At 50.4% G+C, this 14,483-nt stretch overlaps 1 protein-coding gene across 1 annotated transcript in view; it reads right to left on the reverse strand.

The window, feature by feature from the left end:
• The window catches only part of LOC147091230 (CD209 antigen-like protein A), a 130,694-nt gene that overhangs the window by 81,486 nt on the left and 34,725 nt on the right, over positions 1–14,483 (reverse strand). The window contains exon 4 of the mRNA XM_085976697.1: positions 14,001–14,152. Within this exon, the coding sequence (XP_085832823.1) occupies positions 14,001–14,152 (152 nt within the window). The remainder of the gene's footprint in view (positions 1–14,000; positions 14,153–14,483) is intronic.

A 14,483-nucleotide genomic window follows, 5' to 3' on the forward strand; every position in this document is an offset into this window, starting at 1 on the left:
ACACTCCCAGGACAGGTACAGCACGGGTTGGATACAGAGTAAAGCTCCCTCTGCAGTGTCCCATCAAACACTCCCAGGGCAGGTACAGCACGGCTTAGATACAGAGTAAAGCTCCCTCTACACTGTCCCATCAAACACTCCCAGGGCAGGAACAGCACGGGTTAGATACAGAGTAAAGCTCCCTCTACACTGTCCCATCAAACACTCCCAGGACAGGTACAGCACGGGTTGGATACAGAGTAAAGCTCCCTCTGCACTGTCCCATCAAACACTCCCGGGGCAGGTACAGCACGGGTTAGATACACAGTAAAGCTCCCTCTACACTGTCCCATGAAACACTCCCAGGGCAGGAACAGCACGGGTTAGATACAGAGTAAAGCTCCCTCTACACTGTCCCATCAAACACTCCCAGGGCAGGTACAGCACGGGTTAGATACAGAGTAAAGCTCCCTCTACACTGTCCCATCAAACACTCCCAGGGCAGCTACAGCATGGGTTAGATACAGAATAAAGCTCCCTCTACAGTGTCCCATCAAACAGTCCCAGAGCAGGTACAGCATGGGTTAGATACAGAGTAAAGCTCCCTCTACACTGTCCCATCAAACACTCCCAGGGCAGGTACAGCACGGGTTAGATACAGAGTAAAGCTCCCTCTACACTGTCCCATCAAACACTCCCAGGGCAGCTACAGCATGGGTTAGATACAGAATAAAGCTCCCTCTACACTGTCCCATCAAACACTCCCAGGGCAGGTACAGCACGATTTAGATGCACAGTAAAGCTCCCTCCACACTGTCCCATCAAACACTCCCAGTGCTGTTACAGCACGGGTTAGACACAGAGTAAAGCTCCCTCTGCACTGTCCCATCAAACACTCCCAGGGCAGGTACAGCACGGGTTAGATACAGAGTAAAGCTCCCTCCACACTGTCCCATCAAACACTCATAGGGCAGGTACAGCACGGATTAGATACAGAGTAAACCTCCCTCTACACTGTCCCATCAAACACTCCCAGGGCAGTTACAGCACGGGTCAGATACAAAGTAAAGCTCCCTCTACACTGTCCCATCAAACACTCCCAGGGCAGGTACAGCACGGATTAGATACAGAGTAAAGCTACCTCTACACTGTCCCATCAAACACTCCCAGGGCAGGTACAGCACGGGTTAGATACAGAGTGCAGCTCCCTCTACACTGTCCCATCAAACACACCCAGGGCACGTACAGCACGGGTTAGATACAGAGTAAAGCTCCCTCTACACTGTCCCATCAAACACTCCGAGGGCAGATACAGCACGGGTTAGATACAGAGTAAAGCTCCCTCTACGCTGTCCCATCAAACACTCCCAGGACAGGTACAGCACGGGTTGGATACAGAGTAAAGCTCACTCTACACTGTCCCATCAAACACTCCCAGGGCAGGAACAGCACGGGTTAGATACAGAGTAAAGCTCCCTCTACACTGTCCAATCAAACACTCCCGGGCAGGTACAACACGGGTTAGATACACAGTAAAGCTCCCTCTACACTGTCCCATCAAACACTCCCAGGGCAGGAACAGCAGGGGTTAGATACAGAGTAAAGCTCCCTCTACACTGTCCCATCAAACACTCCCAGGGCAGGTATAGCACGGGTTAGATACAGAGTAAAGCTCCCTCTACACTGTCCCATCAAACACTCCCAGGGCAGGTACAGCACGGGTTAGATACAGAGTAAAGCTCGCTCTGCACTGTCCCATCAAACACTCCCAGGGCAGGTACAGCACGGGTTATTAACAGAGTAACGCTCCCTCTACACTGTCCCATCAAACACTCCCAGGGCAGGTAGAGCACGGGTTAGATACAGAATAAAGCTCCCTCTACACTGTCCCATCAAACACTCCCAGGACAGGTACAGCACGGGGTTAGATACAGAGTAAAGCTACCTGTACACTGTCCCATCAAACATTCCCAGGGCAGGTACAGCACGGGGTTAGATACAGAGTAAAGCTCCCTCTACACTGTCCCATCAAACACTCCCAGGGCAGGTACACCACGGGTTAGATACAGAGTAATGCTCCCTCTCTACTGTCCCATCAAACACTCCCAGGGCAGGTACAGCACGGTTGAGATACAGAGTAAAGCTCCCTCTACACTGTCCCATCAAAAACTCCCAGGGCAGGTACAGCACGGGTTAGATACAGAGTAAAGCTCCCTCTAAACTGTCCCATCAAACACTCCCAGGGCAGGTACAGCACGGTTTAGATACAGAGTAAAGCTCCCTCTACACTGTCCCATCAAACACTCCCAGGGCAGGTACAGCACGGATTAGATACAGAGTAAAGCTACCTCTACACTGTCCCATCAAACACTCCCAGGGCAGGTACAGCACGGGTTAGATACAGAGTAAAGCTCCCTCCACACTGTCCCATCAAACACTCATAGGGCAGGTACAGCACGGATTAGATACAGAGTAAACCTCCCTCTACAGTGTCCCATCAAACACTCCCAGGGCAGTTACAGCACGGGTCAGATACAAAGTAAAGCTCCCTCTACACTGTCCCATCAAACACTCCCAGGGCAGGTACAGCACGGATTAGATACAGAGTAAAGCTACCTCTACACTGTCCCATCAAACACTCCCAGGGCAGGTACAGCACGGGTTAGATACAGAGTGAAGCTCCCTCTACACTGTCCCATCAAACACACCCAGGGCACGTACAGCACGGGTTAGATACAGAGTAAAGCTCCCTCTACACTGTCCCATCAAACACTCCGAGGGCAGATACAGCACGGGTTAGATACAGAGTAAAGCTCCCTCTACGCTGTCCCATCAAACACTCCCAGGACAGGTACAGCACGGGTTGGATACAGAGTAAAGCTCACTCTACACTGTCCCATCAAACACTCCCAGGGCAGGAACAGCACGGGTTAGATACAGAGTAAAGCTCCCTCTACACTGTCCAATCAAACACTCCCGGGCAGGTACAACACGGGTTAGATACACAGTAAAGCTCCCTCTACACTGTCCCATCAAACACTCCCAGGGCAGGAACAGCAGGGGTTAGATACAGAGTAAAGCTCCCTCTACACTGTCCCATCAAACACTCCCAGGGCAGGTATAGCACGGGTTAGATACAGAGTAAAGCTCCCTCTACACTGTCCCATCAAACACTCCCAGGGCAGGTACAGCACGGGTTAGATACAGAGTAAAGCTCGCTCTGCACTGTCCCATCAAACACTCCCAGGGCAGGTACAGCACGGGTTATTAACAGAGTAACGCTCCCTCTACACTGTCCCATCAAACACTCCCAGGGCAGGTAGAGCACGGGTTAGATACAGAATAAAGCTCCCTCTACACTGTCCCATCAAACACTCCCAGGACAGGTACAGCACGGGGTTAGATACAGAGTAAAGCTACCTGTACACTGTCCCATCAAACATTCCCAGGGCAGGTACAGCACGGGGTTAGATACAGAGTAAAGCTCCCTCTACACTGTCCCATCAAACACTCCCAGGGCAGGTACACCACGGGTTAGATACAGAGTAATGCTCCCTCTCTACTGTCCCATCAAACACTCCCAGGGCAGGTACAGCACGGTTGAGATACAGAGTAAAGCTCCCTCTACACTGTCCCATCAAAAACTCCCAGGGCAGGTACAGCACGGGTTAGATACAGAGTAAAGCTCCCTCTAAACTGTCCCATCAAACACTCCCAGGGCAGGTACAGCACGGTTTAGATACAGAGTAAAGCTCCCTCTACACTGTCCCATCAAACACTCCCAGTGCAGGTACAGCACAGGTTAGATACAGAGTAAAGCTCCCTCTACACTGTCCCATCAAACACTCCCAGGACAGGTACAGCACGGGTGAGATACACAGTAAAGCTCCCTCTACACTGTCCCATCAAACACTCCCGGGCAGGTACAGCACGGGTTAGATACACAGTAAAGCTCCCTCTACACTGTCCCATGAAACACTCCCAGGGCAGGTACAGCACGGGTTAGATACAGAGTAAAGCTCCCTCTACACTGTCCCATCAAACACTCCCAGGGCAGGAACAGCAGGGGTTAGATACAGAGTAAAGCTCCCTCTACACTGTCCCATCAAACACTCCCAGGGCAGCTACAGCATGGGTTAGATACAGAGTAAAGCTCCCTCTACACTGTCCCATCAAACACTCCGAGGGCAGATACAGCACGGGTTAGATACAGAGTAACGCTCCCTCTACACTGTCCCATCAAACACTCCCAGGGCAGGTACAGCACAGGGTTAGATACAGAGTAAAGCTCCCTCTACACTGTCCCATCAAACACTCCCAGGGCAGGGACAGCACGGGTTAGATACAGAGTAACGCTCCCTCTACACTGTCCCATCAAACACTCCCAGAGCAGGTACAGCACGGGTTAGATACAGAGTAAAGCTCCCTCTACACTGTCCCATCAAACACTCCCAGGGCAGGTACAGCACGGGTTAGATACAGAGTAAAGCTCCCTCTACACTGTCCCATCAAACACTCCCAGGGCAGGTACAGCACAGGGTTAGATACAGAGTAAAGCTCCCTCTACACTGTCCCATCCAACACTCCCAGGGCAGGTACAGCACGGGTTAGATACAGAGTAAAGCTCCCTCTACACTGTCCCATCAAACACGCCCAGGGCAGGTACATCACGGGTTAGATGCAGAGTAAAGCTCCCTCCACACAGTAGAATCAAACACTCCCAGGGCAGGTACAGCACGGGTTAGATACAGAGTAAAGCTCCCTCTGCACTGTCCCATCAAACACTCCCAGTGCTGGTACAGCACGATTTAGATGCAGAGTAAAGCTCCCTCCACACTGTCCCATCAAACACTCCCAGGGCAGGTACAGCACGGATTAGATACAGAGTAAACCTCCCTCTACACTGTCCCATCAAACATTCCCAGGGCAGGTACAGCACGGGTTAGATACAGAGTAAGGCTCCCTCTACACTGTCCCATCAAACAGTCCCAGGGCAGGTACAGCATAGGTTAGATACAGAGTAAAGCTCCCTCTACACTGCCCCATCAAACACTCCCAGGGCAATTACAGCACGGGTTAGATACAAAGTAAAGCTCGCTCTACACTGTCCCATCAAACACTCCCAGGGCAGGTAGAGCACGGGTTAGATACAGAGTAAAGCTCCCTCTACACTGTCCCATCAAACACTCCCAGGGCAGGTACAGCACGGGGTTAGATACAGAGTAAAGCTACCTCTACACTGTCCCATCAAACACTCCCAGGGCAGGTACAGCACGGATTAGATACAGAGTAAAGCGCCCTCTACACTGTCCCATCAAACACTCCCAGGGCAGGTACAGCACGGGTTAGATACACAGTAAAGCTCCCTCTACACTGTCCCATCAAACATTCCCAGGGCAGCTTCAGCATGGGCTAGATACAGAGTAAAGCTCCCTCTGCACTGTCCCATCAAACACTCCCAGGGCAGGTACAGCACGATTTAGATGCAGAGTAAAGCTCCCTCTACACTGCCCCATCAAACACTCCCAGGGCAGGTACCGCACGGGTTAGATACAGAGTAAAGCTACCTCTACACTGTCCCATCAAACACTCCCAGGGCAGGTGCAGCACAGTGTTAAATATAGAGTAAAGCTCCCTCTACACTGTCCCATCAAACACTCCCAGGGCAGGTGCAGCACAGGTTAGATACAGAGTAAAGCTCCCTCTACACTGTCCCTTCAAACACTCCCAGGGCAGGCACAGCACGGGTTAGATACAGAGTAAAGCTCCCTCTACACTGTCCCATCAAACACGCCCAGGGCAGGTACATCACGGGTTAGATACAGAGTAAAGATCCCTCTACACGGTCCCATCAAACGCTCCCAGGGCAGGTACAGCACGGGTTAGATACAGAGTAAAGCTCCCTCTACACTGTCCCATCAAACACTCCCAGGACAGGTACAGCACGGGTTAGATACAGAGTAAAGCTCCCTCTACACTGTCCCATCAAACACTCCCAGGGCAGGTACAGCACGAATTAGATACAGAGAAAAGCTCCCTCTGCACTGTCACCATCAAACACTCCCAGGGCAGGTACAGCACGGGTTAGATACAGAGTAAAGCTCCCTCTACGCTGTCCCATCAAACACTCCCAGGGCAGGTACAGCACGGCTTAGATACAGAGTAAAGCTCCCTCTGCACTGTCCCATCAAACACTCCCATGGCAGGTACAGCACGGGTTAGATAAAGAGTAAAGCTCCCTCTACACTGTCCCATCAAACACTCCCAGGGCAGGTGCAGTACAGGGTTAGATACAGAGTAAAGCTCCCTCTACACTGTCCCATCAAACACTCCCAGGGCAGGTCCAGCACAGGTTAGATACAGAGTAAAGCTCCCTCTGCACTGTCCCATCAAACACGCCCAGGGCAGGTGCAGCACGGGTTAGATACAGAGTAAAGCTCCCTCTACACTGTTCCATCAAACACTCCCAGGGCAGGTACAGCACGGGTTAGATACAGAGTAAAGCTCCCTCTACACAGTCCAATCAAACACTCCCAGGGCAGGTACAGCACGGGTTAGATACAGAGTAAAGCTCCCTCTACACTGTCCCATCAAACACTCCCAGGGCAGGTACAGCACGGGTTAGATACAGAGTAAAGCTCCCTCTACACTGTCCCATCAAACACTCCCAGGGCAGGTACAGCACGGGTTAGATACAGAGTAAAGCTCCCTCTACACTGTCCCATCAAACACTCCCAGGGCAGGTACAGCATGGGTTAGATACAGAGTAAAGCTCCCTCCACACTGTCCATCAAACACTCCCAGGGCAGGTGCAGCATGGGTTAGATACAGAGTAAATCTACCTCCACGCTGTCCCATCAAACACTCCGAGGGCAGGTACAGCACGGGTTAGATACAGAGTAAAGCTTCCTCTACACTGTCCCATCAAACACTCCCAGGCAGGCACAGCACGGGTTAGATACAGAGTAAAGCTCCCTCTACACTGTCCCATCAAACACTCCCAGGGCAGGTACAGCACGGGTTAGATACAGAGTAAAGCTCCCTCTACACTGTCCCATCAAACACTCCCAGGGCAGGTCCTGCACGGGTTAGAGACAGAGTAAAGCTCCCTCTACACTGTCCCATCAAACACTCCCAGGGCAGGTACAGCACGTGTTAGATACAGAGTAAAGATCCCTCTACACTGTCCCATCAAACACTCCCAAAGCAGGTACAGCACGGGTTAGATACAGAGTAAAGCTCCCTCTACGCTGTCCCATCAAACACTCCCAGGGCAGGTTCAGCACGGGTTAGATACAGAGTAAAGCTCCCTCTACACTGCCCCATCAAACACTCCCAGGGCAGGTACAGCACGGGTTAGATACAGAGTAAAGCTCCCTCTGCACTGTCCCATTAAACACTCCCAGGGCAGGTACAGCAGGGGTTAGATGCAGAGTAAAGCTCCCTCTACACTGTCCCATCAAACACTTCCAGGGCAGGTACAGCACGGGTTGGATACAGATTAAAGCTCGTCTACACTGTCCCATCAAACACTCCCAGGGCAGGTACAGCAGGGGTTAGATGCAGAGTAAAGCTCCCTCTACACTGTCCCATCAAACACTTCCAGGGCAGGTACAGCACGGGTTAGATACAGAGCAAAGCTCCCTCTACACTCTCCCATCAAACAGTCCCAGGGCAGGTACAGCACGTGTTAGATACAGAGTAAAGCTCCCTCTACACTGTCCCATCAAACACTCCCAGGGCAGGTACAGCACGGGTTAGACACAGAGTAAAGCTCCCCCTGCACTGTCCCATCAAACACTCCCAGGGCAGGTACAGCACTGGTTAGATACAGAGTAAAGCTCCCTCTACACTGTCCCACCAAACACTCCCAGGGCAGGTACAGTACGGGTTAGATACAGAGTAAAGCTCCCTCTACTCTTTCCCATGAAACACTCCCGGGGCACATACAGCACGGGTTAGATAAAGAGTAAAGCTCCCTCTACACTGCCCCATCGAACACTGCCAGGGCAGGTACAGCACGGGTTAGATACAGAGTAAAGCTCCCTCTACACTGCCCCATCATGCACTCCCAGGGCAGGTACAGCACGGGTTAGATACAGAGTAAAGCTCCCTCTACACTGTCCAATCACACACTCCCAGGGCACGTACAGCACGGGTTCGATACAGAGTAAAGCTTTCTCTACACTGTCCTATCAAACACTCCCAGGGCAGGTACAGCACGGGGTTAGATACAGAGTAAAGCTCCCTCTACACTGTCCCATCAAACACTCCCAGGGCAGGTACAGCACGGGTCAGATGCAGACTAAAGCTCCCTCTACACTGTCCCATCAAACACTCCCAGGGCAGGTGCAGCACGGGTTAGATACAGAGTAAAGCTCCCTCTACACTGCCCCATCAAACACTCCCAGGGCAGGTACAGCACGGGTTAGACACAGAGTAAAGCTCCCTCTGCACTGCCCCATCAAACACTCCCAGGGCAGGAACAGCACAGGTTAGATACAAAGTAAAGCTCCCTCTACACTGTCCCATCAAACACTCCCAGGGCAGGTACAGCACGGGTTAGATACAGAGTAAAGCTCCCTCTACACTGTCCCATCAAACACTCCCAGGGCAGGTGCAGCACATAAGAACATAAGAAATAGGAGCAGGAGTAGGCCAATTGGCCCCTCGAGCCTGCTCCGCCATTCAATAAGATCATGGCTGATCTGATCCTAACCGCCAATCCACTGTCACAGAACCATCTCCTGAATCTAACAGAATTAGACACACGAAATAGGAGCAGGATCAGGCTACACGGTCCCTGGGCCCGCTCCGCTACCCACAGGGCCATGATCGATCCGAACCTAGACTCATGTCCAAATTCCTGCCCGCTCCCTGTAACCCTTAATTCCCTTTTCTACTCGGAAACTGTCTATTTCTGTTTTAAATTTATGTAATGATGCAGCTTCTACAGCTTTTTGGGGCAGCATATTCCATGGACCTACCACCCTCTGAGTGAAGTAGTTCCTCCTCATCTCAGTTTTGAAAGAGCAGCCCCTTATTCTAAGACTATGCCCCCTAGTTCTAGTTTCACCCATCATCGGGAACATCCTCCCCGCATCCACCCGATCCAACCCCTTCACAATCTTATATGTTTCAATAAGATCGCCTCTCATTCTTCTGAACTCCAATGAGTCGAGTCCCAATCTAATCAACCTCTCCTCATATGTCCATCCCCTCATCCCCGGGATTAACCGAGTGAACCTTCTTTGTACTGACTCGAGAGCAAGTATGTCCTTTCTTAAGTATGGACACCAAAACTGTATGCAGTATTCCAGGTGCGGCCTCACCAATACCTTGTACAACTGAAGCAATACCTCCCTATTTTTATATTCTATCCCCCTAGCAATGAAAGCCAACATTCCATTGGCCTTCTTAATCACTTGCTGCACCTGCATACTAACCTTTTGAGTTTCGTGCACCAGGACCCCCAGATCCCTTTGTACTTCAGTACTTTCCAGTTTCTTGCCATTAAGATAATAACTTGCTCTACGATTTTTCCTGCCAAAGTGCATAACCTCACACTTTCCAGTATTGTATTCCATCTGCCAAATCTCTGCCCACTTACTTAGCCTGTCTATGTCCCCTTGCAGGTTTTTTATGTCCTCCTCACTCACTACTTTCCCTCCCATCTTAGTATCATCTGCAAACTTTGATATGTTACACTCGGTCCCCTCCTCCAAATCGTTAATATAGATTGTAAAGAGTTGGGGACCCAGCACTGACCCCTGCGGAACACCACTAGTTACTGATTGCCAGTCTGAGAATGAACCATTTATCCCAACTCTCTGCCTTCTGTTAGATAGCCAATCCTCTATCCATGCCAGAATATTACCCCCAAACCCGTGATTTTTTATCTTAAGCAATAATCTTTTGTGTGGCACCTTGTCAAATGCCTTTTGTAAGTCTAAATACACTACATCCACTGTTTCCCCTTTATCCACCCTATATGTTACTTCCTCAAAGAACTCCAGCAAATTTGTCAAACATGACTTCCCCTTCATAAAACCATGCTGACTTTGTCCTATTAAATTATGATTATCCAAATGCCCTGTTACTGCCTCCTTAATAATGGACTCCAAAATTTTACCTACCACAGATGTTAGGCTAACCGGTCTATAGTTTCCAGCCTTCTGTCTACTGCCCTTTTTAAATAAGGGTGTTACATTAGCAGTTTTCCAGTCTGCTGGGACCTTTGCTGAGTCTAGGGAGTTTTGGAAAATTATTACCAATGCATCCACAATCCCTACCGTTACTTCCCTCAAGACCCTAGGATGTAAGCCATCAGGTCCAGGTGATTTATCCACCTTGAGTCCCATTATTTTACCGAGTACCACTTCCTTAGTGATTTTGATCGTGTTTAGCTCCTCCCCCCCTATAGCCCCCTGTTTGTCCAGTGTTGGGATATTCTTAGTGTCTTCTACTGTAAATGATATAAAATATTCAGTGTTTTTGCCAACTCCATATTTCCCACCATTAATTTCCCGGTCTCATCCTCTAAGGGACCAACATTTACTTTAGCCACCCTTTTTCTTTTTATATAACTATAAAAACTCTTACTATCTGTTTATATATTTTTTGCTAATTTACTTTCATAATCTATCTTCCCTTTCTTAATCAATCTTTTTGTTATTTTTTGCTGTCTTTTAAAGTTTTCCCAATCCTCTATCCTCCCACTAGGTTTGGCTACCTTATATGCCCTTGTTTTTAGTCGAATACTATCCTTAATTTCTTTACTTAGCCACGGATGGCTGTCTTTTCTTTTACACCCTTTTCTTCTCAGTGGAATATATATTTTTTGGAAGTTGTAAAATAACTCCTTAAATGTACACCACTGATCATGTATCGTCTTACCCATTAATCTATTTTCCCAATCCACTCTACTCAATTCCGCTCTCATACCTTCATAGTCTCCTTTATTCAAGTTTAGCACGCTTGTTTGAGATCCAACCTTCTCACCCTCTAATTGAATATGGAATTCAACCATGTTATGGTCACTCATTCCAAGGGGATCCTTTACTAGGACATTTTTAATTAATCCTGTCTCGTTACACAGGACCAGATCTAAGGTTGCTTGCCCCCTGGTCGGTTCAGTTACATACTGCTCAAGAAACCCATCCCTAATACACTCAATGAACTCACCCTCAAGGCAGCCCTGCCCAATTTGATTTGTCCAATTAATATGATAGTTAAAATCTCCCATAATTATAGATGTTCCCTTATTACAAGCCTCAACTATTTCCTGATTGATACTCCGTCCAACAGAGTTGCCACTATTCGGAGGCCTATAGACTACGCCCACTAGTGTTTTTTTCCCCTTATTATTCCTTACCTCCACCCAAACTGTTTCATTATCCTTATCTTTTGACCCAATATCATTTCTCTGTATTAAAGTGATTCCTTCCTTTATTAACACAGCCACCCCACCTCCCCTTCCTTCCTTCCTGTCCTTCCTGATCGTTAAATAACCTGGTATATTTAATTCCCAGGCATTGTCACCCTGCAGCCATGTTTCTGTAATGGCCACAAGATCATACCCATATGTAGTTATTTGTGCCATTAACTTGTCTATTTTGTTACGAATGCTACGTGCATTCAGATAGAGAACTTTCAAAGATATTTTGTGACACTTAGTTCCTGCTTTTGCCCTTTTTATTACTTTACCTTTTACTCCATACCTTCTGCCCCTTCCTGACACGGTCTGGTTTTTAATTTCCCCACTGCTACCTAAGTCTATGACCCTCTCTGTTGTCATTTTTATTATTTGCTCTCTAGGAACCTCCCCCCCACTAGTTAGTTTAAAGCCCTCTCTACAGCCCTAGTTATATGATCCGCCAGGACTCTAGTCCCAGCACTGGCCAAGTGAAGCCCATCCCAACGGAACAGCTCCCTCCTGCCCCAGTACTGGTGCCAGTGTCCCAGGAAGCAAAACCCATTTCTCCCACACCAGTCTTTGAGCCACGCATTTAACTCTCTAATTTTATTTGTCCTAGCCAAATTCGCACGTGGCTCAGGTAATAATCCAGATATACCCTTGTGGTTCTGCTTTTTAATTTGACCCCTAGCTGCTCATACTCCTTTAACAGAACCTCCTTCCTTGTCCTATCTATATCGTTGGTACCAACATGGACCACGACAACTGGATCCTCCCCCTCCCACTCCAAGTTTCTCTCCAGTCCAGAGGAGATGTCCTTAACCCTGGCACCGGGTAGGCAACACAGCCTTCGGGACTCTCGCTCTCGGCTGCAAAGAACTCTATCTATCCCCCTAACGATACTATCCCCTACCACTACAACATTTCTATTTACTCCCCCCTCTTGAATGGCCCCCCGTTCCACGGTGCTGTGGCCAGGTTGCTCATCCTCCCTGCAGTCCCTGCTCCTGTCCCCACAGGGAGTAAGAACCTCGAACCTGCTGGTCAAGAGCAAGGGCTGCGGCTCCTCCAGCTCTACCTCCTGGATCCCCATACCTGCCTTACCTGTAGTCACACCGTCCTGTCCCTGACCATGGGCTACATCTGAATTAATTAACTTCATAGGTGTGACCACCTCCTGATAGACAGAGTCCAGGTACTTCTCCCCCTCCCTGATGTGTCGCAGTGTCTGAAGCTCAGACTCCAGCTCATCAACACGGAGCTGGAGTTCCTGTAGCAGCAGACACTTGTCACAGACGTAATCACCGTGAGCCTCAATGGGGTTCACCGGCTCCCACATCTCGCAACAGTAACACATCACCTGCTCCATTCTATGTAATTAATTAAATTTTTTATTGTTAGTTATGGACACCCTCTGCCTGATTTTAGATGCTAGTATCCCCTTTAACTAATTGGATTTAACTTAAATCAATCCCTCTAGTTACACCAGTTAAATGGTTTACCAACAGTCACTCTGCACTAGAAAGGCCTTGGTACACCACAGCAACCTTAAAAATAATAAACCACAGCCTTAAAGTTTTAAAACGAGAGAAATACTCCAACCAATCACCTACCTGTTTTGTGGTGACGTCACACCTTGAATACTTTTTACCTCTCTCCTTGCCTGAGATTGGAGATTGGTGAGGCCTACCTGAGCCTGTGGGGCCTCTTGTAGTCGCTCTGCCGCTCTGCTCCGCCTCCACCCGCTGCCACACTGAGGCCTACCTGAGCCTGTGGGGCCTCTTGTAGTCGCTCTGCCGCTCTGCTCCGCCTCCACCCGCTGCCACACTGAGGCCTACCTGAGCCTGTGGGGCCTCTTGTAGTCGCTCTGCCGCTCTGCTCCGCCTCCACCCGCTGCCGATGCCGCACTGAGGCCTACCTGAGCCTGTGGGGCCTCTTGTAGTCGCTCTGCCGCTCTGCTCCGCCTCCACCCGCTGCCACACTGAGGCCTACCTGAGCCTGTGGGGCCTCTTGTAGTCGCTCTGCCGCGCTGCTCCGCCTCCACCCGCTGCCGATGCCGCACTGAGGCCTACCTGAGCCTGTGGGGCCTCTTGTAGTCGCTCTGCCGCTCTGCTCCGCCTCCACCCGCTGCCGATGCCGCACTGAGGCCTACCTGAGCCTGTGCGGCCTCTTGCAGTCGCTCTGCCGCTCTGCTCCGCCTCCACCCGCTGCCGATGCCGCACTGAGGCCTACCTGAGCCTCTGGGGCCTCTTGTAGTCGCTCTGCCGCACTGCTCCGCCTCCACCCGCTGCCGATGCCGCACTGAGGCCTACTTGAGCCTCTGGGGCCTCTTGTAGTCGCTCTGCCGCACTGCTCCGCCTCCACCCGCTGCCGATGCCGCACTGAGGCCTACCTGAGCCTCTGGGGCCTCTTGTAGTTGCTCTGCCGTGCTGCTCCGCCTCCACCCGCTGCCGATGCCGCACAGGTTAGATACAGAGTAAAGCTCCCTCTACACTGTCCCATCAAACACTCCCAGGGCAGGTAGAGCAGGTGAAGGGCTGGAGTCCACCATGGGAAGCCCCTGAGGGATGTGTTCGGGCACTTGTTACTCCCCTCCGGTTCCTACCTGTTCCTCCTCGCTGCGAATCACCAGGAGCTCGGACCCCTGCGCGATGCACTCCTGCCGACTTTCCTCCCAGCCCTGGATGGTCTTCGAGAAGAGATAGCAGTTGCCTCCAAAAGGACTCCAGTTCTTGTGGCACAGTTCACTGGTGCAGTCTGTGGGGGCGGGGGGGAGGTGGGGGGCGGAAGGAGAATGAAACCGGACAGGCTGAGGAGAATTATTGAACCCCTACAGTAAACATAATCATGACCACTAACCATCACTACCCCACTGCACCCACAAAAAAGATCCCTCGCCATGGACCAACCCACGTTCTTCAAAGTAGGAGTGCACATTGCCCAATCCGTGGCCCAATTCTCAGCAGAATCAGCTCCCGTTCAAGAGATCGCGACGGCCCCACGCTCCGTCCTAAAGCTAAGGGGTAAGCCATTTAGGACGGAGATGAGGAGGAATTTCTTCACCCAGAGAGTGGTGAACCTGTGGAAT

Source organism: Somniosus microcephalus, unplaced genomic scaffold (genome assembly GCF_052327205.1).
Source record: "Somniosus microcephalus isolate GS21.2 unplaced genomic scaffold, FLI_Smic_1.0 unresolved_chr3, whole genome shotgun sequence".
Classification (NCBI taxonomy): Eukaryota; Metazoa; Chordata; class Chondrichthyes; order Squaliformes; family Somniosidae; genus Somniosus; species Somniosus microcephalus.